We start from the raw sequence: 16,831 nt of genomic DNA on the forward strand, positions 1-16,831 counted from the left end.
CTGCAGCCCAGAGCTCCTCGTACCTCCCTGACCCTTCTCCAGCAACCACACGCTCAGCCAGAACACAGCAACCAGTGGAGCAGTGGGGCTGTGGCCTCTTTCTGCTGCCAGTGCCAGTTATAAGCCAGCCACAGCCTGGGCCTAGAGTTCCTGAGACAGAGGGGACTTGTACTGCCCCATGGCTCTGTCCTCCCTTGCCTCTGATTTTCCACCCCTTGTATCCCCAGCCCCCATCCAGTGATTTGCATTTCCTTAGGTGTAGAATCTGGGCTTTTATAGCCTGGCTGCATCAGGTCCTGAGGGCCTGTCCTGGATTTGACAGGAGGGGGCTGGAGTAAGGAGCAGAGGCAGCTATCCCCTTTGCTGTTCATCTCTCTGATGTGCTTTATAAATGGAAATGTGTAGTGGCCTCTTAATTGGGCCACCTTTGTAGGGCAGCCCCATGGGGGAGCAGCCGGCCCCGTGCACTCCTGCACCGGGTGACTGATGGTGACTGACAGGGGACAGGCAGCACCAGAGACCCTCCCCAGAGCAGCTTGCAGCTGCCCTTGTTAGCAGAGACAGCCTTGTTCCCAGTGGATTTACTTTGCTCTGCTGTGGATCACAGCTGCCCTGTTTCCAGGCAGGTTGATAATTTACAGGAAGGTATTGATTCAGGTAGCAAAGGTTGTTTAGACAAGCGCAGGACGGGTGTTTGTGCCTCACTCATGCACTTTGCACCGTGTTTGGTGGTGCTTTGGTGTCGGCTGCAGGGAGCTGGCTGAGCACAGAAAGAGCTGCAGCTCCAGCACAGGCTTCAGAGCATGGAAGGGCTTGTGCTGACCCTGCAGCTTCCCTGCTGGTGTCCATCTGCAGCCCCAGCCCCTGTGTGCCTGCAGCACAAGCCAGCCAGGCCCCACGAGCCCCGGTGTATGTCCAGGTAGTGCCTGGGGGGTCTGCTCTGGTACCTACAGCTCTTTGCTGTGACCAGCCAAGGGCAACGCCATGGGATGACGTCGCAGTTCCTCCTCCGTGCAGCGCTGCTGGCTGCAGCTGTGAGACCACATTCCTGGTTCATGATCCATATGGATCCCACAGGAGCCAGGCCCTGCCCACCGGAGAGGCATGACAGTCAGGGAGGAAAAGGAGGAGAAAGAGACTGACCCATTGCTGGAGTTGATAGATGGGTGTCACAGAGGGGCCAGAAGAGCTTCAGATTCAGGAGGTTGGGCTGTTGCTGCCCAGGCCATTAGGTTGTTCCCAGATGAACACCAGTAATCCCTGTCCTTGTCTTCCCAGCTGGGGTTGTGGTTGGTGTTTAGCAGTGGAGGGGGAGAAAACCACACGCCCAGTATGACACTGAGAACATACAGCGTGACCCTCAGCTTCCTTCCTGTGGCCTCTCTGAGCCCAGCCCCAGGAGCCAGTCACCTCCCTGCTTACAGGGATGAAGGGAAGCGACACTCCCCTGCCTGCCTTTCCTGAACCAGTGTGGGGAGGGGGCCTCAGTGCACAGCCCTCCTCCAATGGTGAGGGGCAGGGGCCACAAAAATACCTCCTCCCAGCCAGCTCTTGGCCTGCATTGCGCTGTGCTGGTCCCTGCCCCTCACAGCCAGCAGAGATGAGCTGACCCAGTTGTGTCATCACGAGATGGGCTGGAGCTACAATGGGAATGGGGTGACAGCAGGGACGCAAGGGGCTGTTCACCCGCTTGGGGGAATCACTCGCTGAAATGAATCTGGATTAATTCATTTCCAATGATGACTGGATGGGCAGGAGTGTCAGGGCTGTCCCTTGCAGCAAGGGCAAAAGCTCCCTGCTGGGAACACTTTCAGTACAGGTTTGATAGTCTTAGCATAAAGAATTGCAGAATCATGGAATGGTTCAGGTTGGAAGGCACTTTTAAGGGCCAGCTAATCTAAGCAGTGAGCAGGGAGTCTTTATCTAGATCAGATTGCTTAGAGCCCCATCCAGCCTGACGTTGCAGGGATCTCATCACCAAATGTTCATCTGTATCAGAGAGACCGCTGGTAGGAGAGGCCTTGAACCTTCCCATGTGGGTCTTGGGCGCTTTCATGCACACTGCCAGCCACCCAGCAGGCTGGAAATCCCACAGAGCCTGAGATGCTCATCCTCCCTTAGGCTTTGGTCTTGCTTTCAAGCAGTGGGCTGCTCTGGTGAGCAGGAAAAGCAGTGACTGACAGAACAGCCAAATTCAGTGGTTCCCCACACAAGTTTAATGACCTTGTCATGGCAGTCCAGTGTTTGCCACCCTGGAACAAATGCAAAACAATTGTGATGATTCAATTACAGCTCCTGTTTTGAATTGCAATTTCGCTCCCTCTGTAGGTTAATTAGTAGCACAGCCCCAGGCTATCTGTGGCAAGGGTTTCCAGCAAAGTACATTAAAATTCAGCTGCATGCCATTAATGAGCAGCAAGGTGCTTTTCCAGGCGCAGGCGTGCCTTCTTCCTCACAGCACACACATGCCGTGCTGAGGGGCAGCACTGAATACTCAGTGGTGGTTAGAAGGTGGTCTGTGGCTGGGAGATCCCTGGCCTGCATCCCTGAGCTGTTGCAGGCTTCCTGGGTGATGCTTTTTGCATCCCTGATGCTCCCTGTGCCTGTTCCTGGCTTGTATTGTGGGCCTATCAGCTTGTATTGATGGTTGTGGTTGGGTTTGAGATGCTTTGCTGGGTGGTGCAAAGGTCTGCTCTGGTCTCCTTCAAGGTGTCTTAGCTGTAGGAGAAGATCTGAAACCAAATGTTTCTCAGCTGTAGGAAATCTGGAAACAGAATCAGCCAGTTCAGTTCTCTAGCCTGCGCAACCACCAGACCTCTGGGAGTCCCCCAGATGACAGCCAGCAGGCCACAGAGCAGTTTTGGTGTCCATAGATGTTCAGTGGAATGATCAGGAAAGAGAGGGAGGGAGACAGATGGTGCTTTCCCTCCCTGCTCATCCCTTTGGGTGGGATTTTTCTCAGGCTGGGGGTCACACAGGCTGCCACGGGCACTGCTCACAGCCTCTGCCTCTGCCTCCCTGCAGGTACATCGAGAGGAAAGCATTCCTGGAGCGTGTGGATCACAGGCAGTTCGAAATCGAACGTGACATCAGACTGAGCAGGATGAAGCCCTGATGTGCTGGGGTTAGCCATGGGGGATATTGCTCCCTTCTGTGCCCTAGGGCTGGCTGGGGGCTGCCAGCCACCGACAACCACCAAGCACAGAAACTGTTCTCTACCCAAGACTCAGCCTGTATGTCTCAACGTACAGGGTTTTCCTTTTACTGTAATAGTTTGGGGAGGGTATTTGTCAATGGACAGGAGGGTTAAATGGCCCAGCAGCTAATAGAAGACACTGGTGTATTTCTGGCAACAACTTTCCAAGGAGAAGAGGTGGTGGCACCTATTCTTTACCAATCCCAGGTGCTTCTGGCAGCAGGAGGAGCCGCCAAGGCTGGGAGAGTACTGGCATGTTTGGTGGTCAGAGTGGAGCTGCGGGAAGGTTTCATGGCTGCTGTGCATATGCAGGCTGTGGGCTGGAGCCCTTCTGCCTGCTCTGCCAGCCCCGCAGCACTCCCTGCCCCTCCGCCCTCTGCTCCTGTCCAGACAAAGCCAAACTGTCTGTACTTGTTTGTGGGGTCTGATGCTGGGGGGGGTTAAGCAAGCTGGTGAAGAAATCCTTCGTTGTTCACGCTGTCAAGAAGATGGGAGCAGCTGCAGCAGGCAGGAAGGGCCAGGATCTGAGTGTTCATGTGAATAAAGTATTCCATCCCAACACTCTTGCATGCTGGCAGTGTGGTTTGTGCGGGAAGCAGAGGACAAAGAAATTAAGGATCACGTACAGTAAGGAGTGTCTGACGGGGGTCATAAAAACCTCTCTCAGAGGTGCCCAGTGTGTGCCCTGATAGCAGCCTGGGGGTCAGAGCAAGTGCTTGAATCACTTTCCCTCCTCATTAGTGGGGCTGGTGGTGCAATGAAACCCAGAACTGGGGGAAACAGGGTCAGTGTAGTCCTGTAGCAGTGCTTCAGGAGAAAGGACACCCATCCAAAGCATGGCCACGCGGGTACATTCAGCAAGTGCAGCTGCTGGGGAGGCCAGGCCAAGGCGTCTGGGTGTGGAAGGAGCAGCTGGAGCTGGAGACCAGCAATGCAGCGTTATCCCAGCCACCCCTGCTGGCCTGGCTCTGGTGGAGTTGGGCAGCTCCTGATGTTTGTCCTGCGCACATCCTTGGGAGTAGAGGAACTCACCAGCATTTCCTCACGGGATGCTCTGGGCCCGCTTGGTGGGGCAGCCCGTGCTGGTGCTGTGCTGGGGGAAAGCAGCTCAAGTTCCATCCTTCCTGCCCACAGGGTGAGCGATGCCGCCACTGCCCATGGCAGTGCTTGTGGCTCTGAGCACAGTCTGAGCTCATGTGTCTGCTGCTGAGTCAGCCCCTGCTCTGTGGCCTGCAGGATAGACCAGAACAAAACACCATGTGCTCAGGGGAGCTGCAGCCTTTGGCGCCCTGTTCTGTAGAGGATCAGCTGTAATGGACCTGCTTAAACAAGCCTGAAATTGGACAGAAACAAAACAACGGAGTGATGACATGTTTTCATCTTCAAACACTTCCAAGCCAGTTGCTGCTCTGGCTTAGGTTGCAAAAACAACCAGAGTCCCTGTGCAAGGCACTGTTGTGGGGATGTCTCAGCTTGGGGCTCCTGAGTGGCAGTGAATGGCCCTGGCAGGACCTCAGTGGGGGCTGTGGAGCAAGGATGCTGCTGTTGCAGTAGTTGGGCTCCTCTCCTGCTCGGAATGGTAGTGCTGGACCATCTCCAGCGCCTTCTCTCCTTGTGTGCTGTCCTGCCCTCCTTACAGGGCCCCTCCCAACAGGGACCCTAAGGCAGCCTAGGCTTGTTTTGCTGCAGATCCCCAAAGATGGTGAGATGCTGAGGCAGCCACAAGCAGGGCTGGGAGGGCTGGGCCTGCTGTGAGGGCTGAGCAGTCAGGCGGGGAAACAATTTGCCTATTGCTCTGCTGTTGCTGAGTGGAGAAGGAATATTTGGGAACATCTCTGCCCTGTGTCCCACTTGACTCTGACACTGGACAGCAGCAGGGAAGGGTCATGTCACCCCTGCACAGGCTGGGACCTCTTCTGGGGGCTGCTGACCAAAACCTTTGCTGCAGCGTGAGTATCCCTGCTGCATTCTAGGGCCCTTTCTGCTCCAGCAGTAGGTAAGAAATGGAAAGTAAGGTACCAGGTAGGTAAGAAATGGAAAATAATTCTGTGCATTGTATCATGAGCAAGAGCAGAATGAGATTCACCAAGTACCCTTGGAGATCCCAAAGGCCAGAGGCACCAAACCCAGCCTTGTTTTTAAAAGCATTAAAGAGCTCCAGGCTGTGTCCATGGTGAGTCCTGCAGCTGCATCTAGCTTTGAGTGGCTTGGAGGCGGCTTTGGATTCACATGAGTGCTAACAGTGTGTTAGAGGGATATGGCCAGTAACCTCCCCTGGTATGCTGGTGAACTGGGAAAACTGATAACCTCCAATGTACAGATCCTGCCTGCCAGCCCCAGCTATGCTCTTCAGAAACCCTCCGGAGTTTTTTCTTCTCTTCAGCTGAGCAAATGTGGAAAATCTTGAAATCCTGGAAGCAACCTGACCTGCTGGAACAGTGCAGTGTAATGGCAATGGCCGAAGCCTCAACTCCCCTCTCTGCTGGGTTCCCCAGTTCGTGGCAGCATGGTGTGCCCAGCTCATCTTGAGGATGCTGGGCTGTGGTGCCAGCTCCTGGCCCAGCAAGCTGAGACAGGCTTGGCAGGATGGCCAGGAGGCAGTCTCCAGCCTGGGCTGATTCCTGGCTTCCTCCACACTCCCAAGCGTCCCGCGTTTTTGCTGGGTTGGATCATGTATTCCTTGCCTTACTTTCCTGAAGATGAGGAGTGATTTACAGGTCTCCAGAAAACAGTTTGGCTGCTTTTATAGGAAAAAAACAAAACACCAAAACCCCTCATCTATTGCTATTTCCATTGCCCAGTTGCCTTTCCACAAAGGGGGGTGGCCCCAGGACCCACCAGTCCTCAGTGTCCCCACCAGCCCTTGACGTCCCTGGCAGCCCCACACTTTCTGAAAGGAGCAATGTTCTCAGATGTGGGTCCATCTTTTGAGACATTCCCACGTTCAGCTGTCTTCTCTGGACAGCTCATGTGTTCTCCATTGGTTGGGACTCACCCTGGGCATTTGCTTGGGGTAATTTTGGCCTTATAAGGAGTTCCTCATGGCCAGAGTATCACCTCACCCCGAGGAGCTCCCCCTTCCCTGGCTGCCTGAAGGGGCCTCTTGTGCAGCCCCAAACAAGGCTCCAATTGTGTCCGTGTGTCCTGATGGTTGGGGCTTCTGCCGCAGCATCCGTGTGCTGGGGCCATGGTAAAACCAGCTGTGTCCAACCCACATCCACAGGCTCAGCTTTACTAATCTGCTGGGGTTTGTGGGGCCGCGGGAATCATGATGGGAGGTAACACTGTGCAGTTAAAGCTGCTTCAGTGAAAGGGACGCAGGAATAAATGCTGGCTCTCGATATAGGAGGAGGTTGAACACTGGCTGCCTGGGGGTGCATCCCATAGTCCCAGGCTGTCCCAAGGACCACAATGGCATTCATGGACAGAGCTGCCATGGGTCAAAGCCTGGCAGCTGGGAGGAGGGACCAGAGTGTGGAGCTGACCTTAGGAGCATCTCCCTGCAGTCAGGGAAGCAGTTCCCTGAGGGGCAGAGCTGATGCCTGGAAGGTGATGTTGGCAGCGTCATATCCTCTTTCCCAAGATGTTTTCGGCCTCCTTCCAGCTCTCCTTCAGAGCAATGTCCCACCCAGCAGCACAGTGGTATTCTGATTGCAGTGTGTTCAGAACTAATGGGGAGTGGCCTGTGGGTCTCCCACCCCATTTGAGGGTCTCCACCCCCGGGACATCCTTGTGCTGGGGTGGGTGCTGGCACTGAAATTTGAAGCTCAGCTGATGGTGATGGCACAGCCAGCCCTTCCTGCTGTCAGCCCTTCCTGCTCCCAGCAGTGAGCCCCAGCCAGGGCGAGGATCAGTGCCAGCCCTCACTAGGGGATGAATGGGGAGACAAACAGAGCCGCTGCTGTCGGGGCAGCCTGAGGCCTGCAGCCCGCCTTGGCTTTTCTGGAGATGAGGGGGTGCCCTGCCATCCTGCTCTTCAGAAAGGCAAGCAGCCTCCCCCAGCATCTTCTCTCCACAGCTAAGAACCAACCCAGTGCCACAGAGAAGCATGGGGATAAATCCTGGTTGTGATCTTATTGGGTCCCATGATATTACAAGCCAAGAGAAATGTCCTCATTATTTCCAGAATATTGAAGTCTAATAAATCCTGTCCTGCCTTATAGGATTTATTTCTTCATTCATTGCTAGGAGACTCAGTCCTGTGTAATCCTATTGCTGCTCTAGGAGGTGGGGAGTGGCTTTCTGAAGCACAGACCTGGCAGGGCTGTGGGCTGGAGCAGGAAGCCCCAGCCAAAGCTGCTGGTCCTGGCAAACATCCTAGTGCCAGGCCCTTTCCTGGTATGACCCCCTGTCCCAGAGCTGTGCCCGGTGTTTGAAAATGAATCTCATCCAATGGGTGGGGCACTAATGGGACACTAATTGGCTGCTAGCCAATTAATATGGAATGGCTCAGTCTGCTCCCCCTGTCCCTTGTACATCTGCCAAGTTCCCCTAAATCTCACTTTGGAGTCCTCCTACACCTTCTCACACCATATCCAGCAGGAAAAGCTGCAAAAAGCCAGGAATAGCCAGGCCCAGCACAGCCAGTCCCCTGCAGCCGCAGCCTGCCCGTGTGGAGCCAGCCGTGCCTGGCTCACCATACACCAGGGACTTTCTGGAAGACAATGATGGACACATGAATATGGCTGGAAATTTTGCCATTGAAGTGTTTTCCATAGCAACTGTTGCTGGGGCAACCTGCATCCTAAGGAGTATCCATCCCGAAATACCCAGCCCTGTGTCCAGTGGTGCTCGCAGGGAATCACAGCATGTGGGACTGGTGGGACCCTCACTGTACTCCACCAGCAGCAGCACAGGGATGGTCTGGCAGCCAATCCAGCTCTGGGCATCCCCAGTGCTGCAGGGCCCCTGTAATGCTCCTCTTTTCATCTACTTTTTGGCATTTCATTTTCTCAAAGGTAGGAGAAGCCAAAGGAAGACCTGTTGGTGCCTGTCACCCCATGGGTGCTTGGCTGTGGAAGCAGGGATGTGCAGGAACTGTTGCCAGCTTGGGGTGCTCAGCAGATGCAAGCAGTGATTTTTTGCTCTGACGGACCAAAAATGGGATCAAGTTTGAAAGTGAACACTTTGATGTGAGCATCAACACAGGGAGAGGGAAGAGTAAAATTCCCACTGGCTTTAAGTCCAAAAGCAGGAAGTTTATGGCCCCTCAGCACCTGCCTGAAATCATATGGTGGCAGCTTCACCCTGGGGACACCTCAGGGATCCCAGGAGACCCTCACTGCTGGCCAAGTGGACCCACACCAGACTCAGGGTCTCCAAGGCAAACACACCCTGGCTTCATGGGATCAGCTGTAGAGTGGCAGGAGAGAGGCTGGGAAGCTCGGAGTCCATCCCAAGGATGCTCACAGTGCTCAGTGTCTGCACTGTCACCACTGTCATCGAGAGGAAACCACAGTCCTCAGGCTGCTCCCGCCGGGGCAGCTGTGGTTTGTGGGCATGACCGCAGTCCCTGCCACCGGATGTCTCCCACCCACAGCCGTGCCTCAGTTTCTCTTTCTGACAGTGATACACAGGGACACTTGCCTCCAAGCTGGGGACAGTGGTAGTGGCTCAAGTACTGCTTTTTGGGAAGGGCATGTGCTTGCAATCTGGCCTCAGCTCTGCCCCACCCTTGTGTGGCCTGAAAGTAACCCCGGAGGATGAGAGGAAATGCGGTGATGGGGATGGTGGCTGGGAGGCACGTGCACAGTCAGGGGCACATTCCTGGCCTCTCCACATGCACCACTCGCTCACTGGCCTGGGTCCTCACTCAGGCCCACTCATTGCCCACTTGCCCATGAGCCCACTGGCTGCAGGCATCCCTTGTGTCCCTTCCCTTGGTCTCCTCCCTATGTGCTCTGGCTCTCGAAGGCTTGGGAAGCAGCATGGGTGTGCGTGTAGCTTCTGCATGGCCACAGGTGTCGTGCCTCCAGGCAGCTCACGTGTGCCTTCCACAGCTCCCAGCTGCAGCCCCATCCCAGCCTGCTTTCAGCTCTCTGCAGATGATGGCAGGGACTGCAGCACAGCATACAGTGATGCCAAACCCAGGCTTACCAGCTGTTGGGGTGCCCATGGGCCACGTGGCCAGGCTGTTGTAACAGGCCAGGCAGGCAGCCGTGGTGTGCCCCGTGTGCCAGGTGTCCCATGTGTGCCAGGGTGTGCCATGTGAACCATTGCATCTACAGCTACCCATTACCTGTTCCTTGTATCCCCCTGCTATTACACACCATCCCCATTACACACTGCACAGCTCCCCAGTTACCCGTTACCCTTTATTGCACACCCATCGCACACGTTACATACCCATTAACCTTTAATGACCTTTGTTCATTACACACCCATTCCAGAGCCTTTTTCCTTCATTTGCACACCCATTACACACTCATATAGCCTTTGTTGCACACCAAGTGCAAGCCCACCTGTTGCACACCCGTCTGTGCACAGCTGTTGCACGCCTGTTCCGATCCCCTGCCCTTTGTCGCCCTTGGTTACTCCCCTTGTCCCGTGTCACCCCCTTGTCCCGTGTCACCCCCCTGGCCGTGTCACCCCCCGTTTCACTCCCTTCACACACGCCTTGCTCGCCCCTCACAACCCCTGCGCCCCCTCCCGCCCCGCCCCTCGCCCGAGGCCCCGCCCCCTTTCCCGCCCCCCGCCTGGGCCCCGCCCCCCGGGCGGGCGCAGCCAATGGGGGCGGGCGGAGCGGCCGGGCCGGGCGCGCGCGGCGCTATAACGATCCCTACGGCGCCGCCGCCGCCCGCGCGCCCCGGCCCCGCCGCCCCCGGCCCGGCCCGGCCCTCGGCCCCGCACCCGGCCCGCCGTCCCCGCTGCGGCCGGAGCGGCCCCGCGGGAAGATGAACTACCTGGTGAGTGGGGGTACGGGGGAGGACATGGGGGCGTGTGCGGGGACAGGTAGGGCGTAGGGGAACGGCTGCTGGGGGCCCTGTTGGAGGAGGAGGACGACGAGGAGAAAGGCCGCAGCCCCCTCACCGCTCGGCCCAGGCAGGGCCTCTCCTGTGCGGTCGATCCCACTGGCGTGACCTTGGTCGAGCTCCCCCGCTCCGAGGCGGCCAGGCCCAGACCCCGGCGGGTCAGGGAGCTGCGGGACTCCCGGGGGGCCCAGCGGGGCCAGGGGCCTTCCCAGGCCTCCGCCACACCGGGTGGGGCGGCACTGGTGGCGGGCAGGGCCGCGGGACAGCCGGCAGTCCGGCCCCGCCATCCCGGGCGGGCCGCGACCTGTCCGGCCGCCAGGGCCCCGAGCAGCGCTGGCAGGTGCCGCCGTGGCCCGGCTCGGGGACCCCGCGGGGTTGAAGGAGCCCGAGCCTGGCGACGAGTGCCGTGCGATGGCCACGGCCACGGCTGACTCACCGCCCCGGCACTTCCTCCCAGTCGGCGGAGGGAAGGGGCGGGAGAGGCAGAGGAGGCCCCCCGAAACCGGGGAGGCGGAAGGGCCCGGCCCCTTCCCAGTACCACCTCTGGGAAGGGTGGGTTCTGCTCCAGCGAAGAATCCCGCGGTGGCTGGAACGGGGAGATCCAGCTGGTGGGAACTGCGCGGTGAAGCCCCCGGCCCGCAGGGCTCCGTCCCGGTGCTGAGCTGCCGCCCCGCTGTCGCCCGCCGGGATGACGCCCCACCGGCCGGCGGGGCCCGGCTCACCGTCCCGGCGCGGGGCTCTCTTCCAGAACGTGCTGGCCAAGGCGCTGTACGACAACGTGGCCGAGTCCCCGGACGAGCTCTCCTTCCGCAAGGGCGACATCATGACGGTGCTGGAGCGCAACACGCAGGGGCTGGACGGCTGGTGGCTATGTTCGCTCCATGGCCGGCAGGGCATCGTTCCCGGGAACCGCCTCAAGATCCTCGTGGGAATGTACGACAAGAAGCAGCCGCAGCAGCAAACGCCTGGCCCGGCTCAGGGGCAGGCACCGCCGCAGCCATCGGTACCCCAGCCGGCTCTGCCCTTCCACCACCAAGGAGGCTACACCCCCCTGTCACCCGCCTCGCAGTACACATCCATGCACCCTGCTTATGCCCCCCAAGGGGACAATGTCTACCTGATGCCAGTCCCCAACAAGGGACAGCAGGGTCTGTACCCGGGCTCAGCACCCACTGGACAGTTTCCTCCTGCCCCAGCTAAGCAGCCTTCCACCTACCCGAAGCAGGCACCTTCCCACACCTTCCCCAGCCCTGGCCAGGAAATCTACCAGGTGCCCCCCTCCCTGGGCCAGGCAGCAGAGGCATACCCAGGGGGCTCTGCCAGTCCCCCCCAGGATGTCTACCAGGTTCCTCCCTCAGCTGGTCAGGCTCAAGAAATCTACCAGGTGCCACCATCATTGGACATGAGAAGCTGGGAAGGGCACAAGCCCCAGGGAAAGGTAGGATGGGGAGACTGGAGTGGGGAGTGTGTTGTGTTTGTGGGGTGATCTGTGGTCCATGGGTGCAAGTGGGTGGCACAGCTTGGGCTTGGAGCAGGCAGCTCATGTGCCCACTGCTGGGGTTGTGTGGGTATCCTTGCCCACACTGCTGGCAGGAGTGGGTGCACTGGGAGAGTCCCTGCAGTGGTGAGGTGCTCCCGTTGGTGTGAGCTACCCCTCTTGGGGCTGGCACAGCATTTAGCACTCTGGTCCTTGTAGTCTCTTGTGTGGGCTCTGCTGGTGTCACCCAGGGCATGGCAGTGTGTCTGGTATGGACACAGTGTTGGTAACCCAAGAGCTGTTTTGAGTTGCCAGGTTCTGGAGCTGTGGCAGTAGCTGTGGTACCCAGCACAATGCTGTGAGGTTTTGCTCCTCCTTGGAGTACACACAGGAACAGACAGGCAGTGCCAGCATTTCCCGACTGTGCCAGGCAGCCTGCCAGTACTTGCTAGGTATACTGGTGAGGCTAGGGTGAGCCACCAGCCTGTCCCCAGCATGGAGGCTAACGGCTGCATCCCAGACACCAGTGTCCTTCTGGCTCTGCCCCTTCCCTGGCACGTCATCCTGGGGAAGAGGAGTGAGGTGCTTTCAGTATTGTGTTTTCTGGGAAAGCTATTCCAACTTATACCCCTGGGAAGTAGCCAGTGAGGGGAGGGAGCTGCCAAATCACAGCCAGGGCACAAGGAACATCCGAAAAGGAAGAACCAGCCCAACACCTCAGCCCTCCTTGGCACTGGTTGGGCAGGGTGCCATTACCCTCTGGGTTTGGTTATTTTCTGCTCTGGTGTCGCCATGAAATGACCCACTCAGGCATGGAGCTGTGGGCAGGGATCTCCAGGCGTTGGCAGACCCCGGCCCACGCCTGGATCGGCCGTGGCTTTCTGCACGCCAGGGCCGTGCCGGCCGGGCTTTGTCTCTCGCTGAGACTCTATCGCCGCTATAAATAACCGGTGATATCATCCCGTCCCCAGCATCACCGCACACCCGGCCGGGGAGCGCCCTCCCGTGGCACCGGGCAGACCCTAATTCCAGGCAATCCAGTACGGAATCCAGCAACCATCCTCTCTCTGGCCCCATTGCTGGGTTTTGGAGGAATGATGCAGGGCGGGAGATGCTTGGTGGTGCCCACATCATGTCTTTTCCCTATTTCCAGGTGGTGGTGCCCACCCGTGTGGGCCAGGTGTATGTCTATGACTCCCCCAAGGGTGAGCAGGTGGAATATGATTTCCCTCGCCACCTCATCTCCACGGGCTCCCAGGAGATCTATGACGTGCCGCCTGTCCGAGGAGGGGTCCCGAGCCAGTTCAGCCAGGAGGTGAGGTTGCTTCAGGTGTCAAGGGGGAATCTCTGACTCTGCCCTTAAGAATGGGAGATCATCTGTCACAGCCTGAGATCCATACCAGGCTAAATTGCACCCAAAACTGTACTTTATGGACCCCAGTGCTGCTTCTGAGCACCTTCACCTTTCCCAGCTGGTCCCTGAGAGGTGGTGGGTGGCCACACCATCTCTGACATATCGTCCTGTGTCCCCTGCTCCAGGTCTATGACACCCCTCCCATGGCAGTGAAGGGTCCCAATGGACATGACCCAGGGCAGGAGATCTACGATGTTCCCCCCAGCGTGGAGAAGAACCTGCACCAATCTGTAAGTGCTGCTGGGAAGCTCCCAGCTTCTTTGCGTAAGAATGACAGATTTTTACAGGGAGAAAAATAATTTACTAGATCAGTTTCCCCACAGATGTGGTGATGTCCCTGGCACTGGAGGCTTTCAGAATTACAAGGAATAGGTTGCTGGATGTTCATGTCCAGAAGATGAGGTTGGACCAGATGATCTTTGAAAGTCTCTTCCAACCTGGGCTTCTCTAGGACTTTTTGATTCCTGTCCCAGCGGACAGGGGAACCCCTGGGGTGTATGCTTCACCCCAGTGCCCACCCCGTGCCATCTTGTATGCCCAGTGCTGGCACTTTCATGCCCTGCAGCTCAGGGAAGCCAGCCTGCATCTCCATGCCTGCCCCAGGCTGGCTCTCCCAGAAGTGCTGACTGCCACTGCTCTGCCCTTGCAGGTGTACGATGTCCCCCCCTCAGTGAGCAAGGATGTGCCGGATGGCCCAGCACGGGAGGAGACCTATGATGTGCCACCTGCCTTTGCCAAGCAGAAAGCCTTTGACCCCTCCCGCCACCCCCTCATCCTGGCCCAGCAGGAGCCCTACTTGCCAGAAGATGTCTACGATGTGCCCCCGGCAGCTGGGAAAGGTGCTCCTGAGCTGCCACTCTCCCACGAGATCTACGATGTGCCCCCCAGCCTCAAGAAGCTGGGGGGATCCACCTTCCCCTCCCAAGAGGTGTACGATGTGCCCCGGGACCTGCACGCCCCAGGCAAGGGCTCTGTGGACACGGAGGGCGAGTACATCTATGATGTCCCACCACAAGTAGACCGTGAGGCCAAGGGCACTGATGCCAAGCGCCTCTCGGCCTCCAGCACAGGCAGCACCCGCAGCAACATCTCCACATCCTCGCTGGACGTGGTGCCTGTGAAGGAGCCGGCTAAGGGAGCTGGCAAGGAGTTCTCCCTGGACTTGGATGCCGCCATGGAGACACTGGCCAAGCTCCAGAGTGGTGTCAGCAGTGCTGTCTCCTACCTCATGTCCTTCATTAGCACCAACTGGCGCAGCCCCGAGCACATGGAGGTGAATGCTGCCAACATCCGTGGGGCAGCTGAGGGTGTCCGGACGGCCCTCCGGGACCTGCTGGAGTTTGCCCGGGGGGCAGTGGGCAATGCTGCCCAGGCCTCCGACCGCTCCCTCTACACTAAGCTCAGCAAGCAGCTGCAGAAGATGGAGGAGGTCTACCAGGCCCTGGCACGGCATGGACAGGTGCTGGACGCTTGCCACTGGGCCCCCAGTGCTCTGGCCAGCAGCAAGCCGGGCACAGATGACTTGGAGCACTTCATCATGCACTCACGTGGTGTTCCTGATGACACCAAGCAGTTGGCTTCCTTCCTGCATGGCAATGCTTCCCTTCTCTTCAAACGGACAAAGCCGGTGGTGGAGAGTGGTGGCCATGGGCCCCCTCACCCCTCCGACAAGGCCAGCAGCATCCAGTCACGGCCTCTGCCTTCCCCACCCAAGTTACTGGCCCAGGAGTCGCCTGACGGGCCCTACGAGAACAGTGAGAGCGGCTGGATGGAAGATTATGACTATGTCCATCTCCAGGTGGGCACGGGTATGGGGGCCACTTCCCACAGGGAGTGTTATCATGGTGGCTTCCTGGCACAGGGGGATTAGGCAGCTCTGCTTCCACCTATGTTTTGCTCTTACCCTCCAGCTTGAGGGCTGTGTGAACCAGGGATGTCCCAGGGCAGGTGGGGGCTCTCTGGCAAGGCTGATGTTGCTGACCCCCTTCCATGTCATGCCCCTGCAGGGCAAGGAGGAGTTTGAGAAGACCCAGAAGGAGCTGCTGGAGAAAGGCAACATCATCCGGCAGAGCAAGGACCAGCTGGAGCACCAGCAGGTAAGGGCACAGGGGCAGGCAGGTGGGTGCTGCTGCACACAATGCTTGGGGCACACAGGGCTCCGTGTCTTGCTTCTCTTGCTGCTGGTCTGACCATAGCCCTCTTCCCTGGTTGTTCCCATGGTGCATTCTACCTTGCCTTCCATATGGAAGTGTTATGCCAGTGAAGAGGGGCATAAGCACCTTGATATCCTGGAGAGGACTTGTACAGCTGTCCTGGGGCTGGTGGCAATGGCCACCTGTGCTGGTGGCTCCATGGAGGTCAGCAGATGCTGTCTCAATGGTCACCCTGGCCCACGCCTGTCTCTCCCACAGCTGAAGCAGTTTGAGCGGCTGGAGCAGGAGGTGACGCGCCCCATTGACAACGACCTGTCCAACTGGACCCCCCCCCAGCACTACAGCCCTGCGCGGGGCAGTGGGACACTGTGTCCTGCTGACCGCCAGCTCCTCCTCTTCTACCTGGAGCAGTGCGAGGCCAACCTCACCACGCTCACCAATGCTGTCGATGCCTTCTTCACTGCCGTCAGCACCAACCAGCCTCCTAAGATCTTTGTGGCCCACAGCAAGTTTGTCATCCTCAGCGCCCACAAGCTCGTCTTCATTGGGGACACACTGTCCCGCCAAGCCAAGGCCCAGGATGTCCAGCACAAGGTGATGCACTACAGCAACCTCCTCTGTGAGATGCTCAAGGAGATCGTGATGACCACCAAGGCAGCTGCCCTCCACTACCCATCTCCTGCTGCCTCCAAGGACATGGTGGAGCGCGTCAAGGACCTTGCCAACAGCACACAGCAGTTCAGGATGGTGCTGGGCCAACTGGCAGCCATGTGATCGCCTCAGGGCCACTGTCCCCTCTCTCTCTGGCCCCCACTCTTCCCCAGACATGCATTTCCCTCCATGCAAGTCCTCTCCACTCGGTGTAAGCAGACATGTACATAGAGACTCCCATGCACACCGGGGGGCTGGGGCTCTGTGGGAACAGAGGTGAGGGGCTGCAGCCATCGTATCCCTTCCCTCTGGCTAGGGGCCAGTAATGGTTTGAACTGTGCCCATAATGAAGCAAAGCAGGGTGGTGGATCTATGTCCACTCCTTCCCCACTGTCCTCTCTCCATTCAAAACCGGCAGCCAGTTCTGGGCTGAAGGGCATGGGGCCATGTCCCTGGTGAGGTAAGGATGTGCCTGGCAATTTGAGATGCTGTGGCTGCTCTGCTCTCTGGAGGACTCTACTGTGCACTCTGGAGAACTCCGCAGTGGCCAGAAGATTCTAATGGTGTGGAAGCCATCCCCTGTGATGGAGGGACAGTGTGACAGAGATGTGTTGTACTGTCCCCTTGTGTGCTGGAGGCTGGGGCTAAGGTTCCCCAGAGGAGTAAGGGGTGGTGGGGAGCTGCTGGGGTGAGAAGGGGCTAACCTGTGCGTTCTCACGTCTCGGGTTGTGCTACAGTACCAGCTGTAACCGAAACGCGAACCGAAATTGGTGCCTTTTGAACACAGGGGAAGCTTCCGCTGGTTCCCGGAGCTAACAAGTGGCAGCCCCCTCCAAAACTTGGCCCCAAGTCCCTCAGCAGTATAAAGATTTGCCTAGAAACACACCTTATCTCCTGGGTATCTGCATGTGCCTGCTGGGGTGAGGGAGTGGCCCTGTGGCAGGGCTGGGGAGATTGTGTCCTCCTAAA

The 16,831-nt window shown here is 58.1% G+C and overlaps 2 protein-coding genes across 3 annotated transcripts in view; both read left to right on the forward strand.

Moving 5' to 3' along the window:
- Positions 1-3,757, forward strand: part of CFDP1 (craniofacial development protein 1) — a 62,205-nt gene extending 58,448 nt beyond the window's left edge. Inside the window, exon 7 of the mRNA XM_058845880.1 lies at positions 3,025-3,757. Coding sequence (XP_058701863.1) covers positions 3,025-3,115 — 91 coding nt within the window. The 3' untranslated portion in view covers positions 3,116-3,757. The remainder of the gene's footprint in view (positions 1-3,024) is intronic.
- A 6,224-nt stretch (positions 3,758-9,981) lies between these two features.
- BCAR1 (BCAR1 scaffold protein, Cas family member) lies at positions 9,982-16,745 on the forward strand. Of its 2 annotated transcripts, XM_058846087.1 has the most exons (7): positions 9,982-10,101; positions 10,916-11,605; positions 12,798-12,959; positions 13,184-13,288; positions 13,708-14,856; positions 15,065-15,154; positions 15,470-16,745. In XM_058846087.1, the coding sequence occupies exons 1-7, from the start codon at positions 10,090-10,092 to the stop codon at positions 15,983-15,985; spliced, it is 2,724 nt and encodes a 907-aa protein (XP_058702070.1). In that variant the 5' UTR covers positions 9,982-10,089; the 3' UTR covers positions 15,986-16,745. The 2 variants fall into 2 exon arrangements, with proteins under 2 accessions (XP_058702070.1, XP_058702069.1); XM_058846086.1 differs by lacking the exon at positions 9,982-10,101 and having other exon boundaries at positions 10,714-11,605.
- Positions 16,746-16,831: the final 86 nt, after the last annotated feature.

This window comes from Poecile atricapillus, chromosome 10 (genome assembly GCF_030490865.1).
Source record: "Poecile atricapillus isolate bPoeAtr1 chromosome 10, bPoeAtr1.hap1, whole genome shotgun sequence".
NCBI lineage: Eukaryota > Metazoa > Chordata > Aves > Passeriformes > Paridae > Poecile > Poecile atricapillus.

What these genes read in the sequence shown, in the direction of transcription:
- BCAR1 (XM_058846086.1), top strand. Translation starts at nt 10,856, where the DNA reads ATGACGCCCCACCGGCCGGCGGGGCCCGGCTCACCGTCCCGGCGCGGG. An exon ending in GGCACAAGCCCCAGGGAAAG is followed by an intron (nt 11,606 to 12,797) that starts GTAGGATGGGGA and finishes CCCTATTTCCAG; the next exon opens with GTGGTGGTGCCCACCCGTGT. An exon ending in ACCAGCTGGAGCACCAGCAG is followed by an intron (nt 15,155 to 15,469) that starts GTAAGGGCACAG and finishes TCTCTCCCACAG; the next exon opens with CTGAAGCAGTTTGAGCGGCT.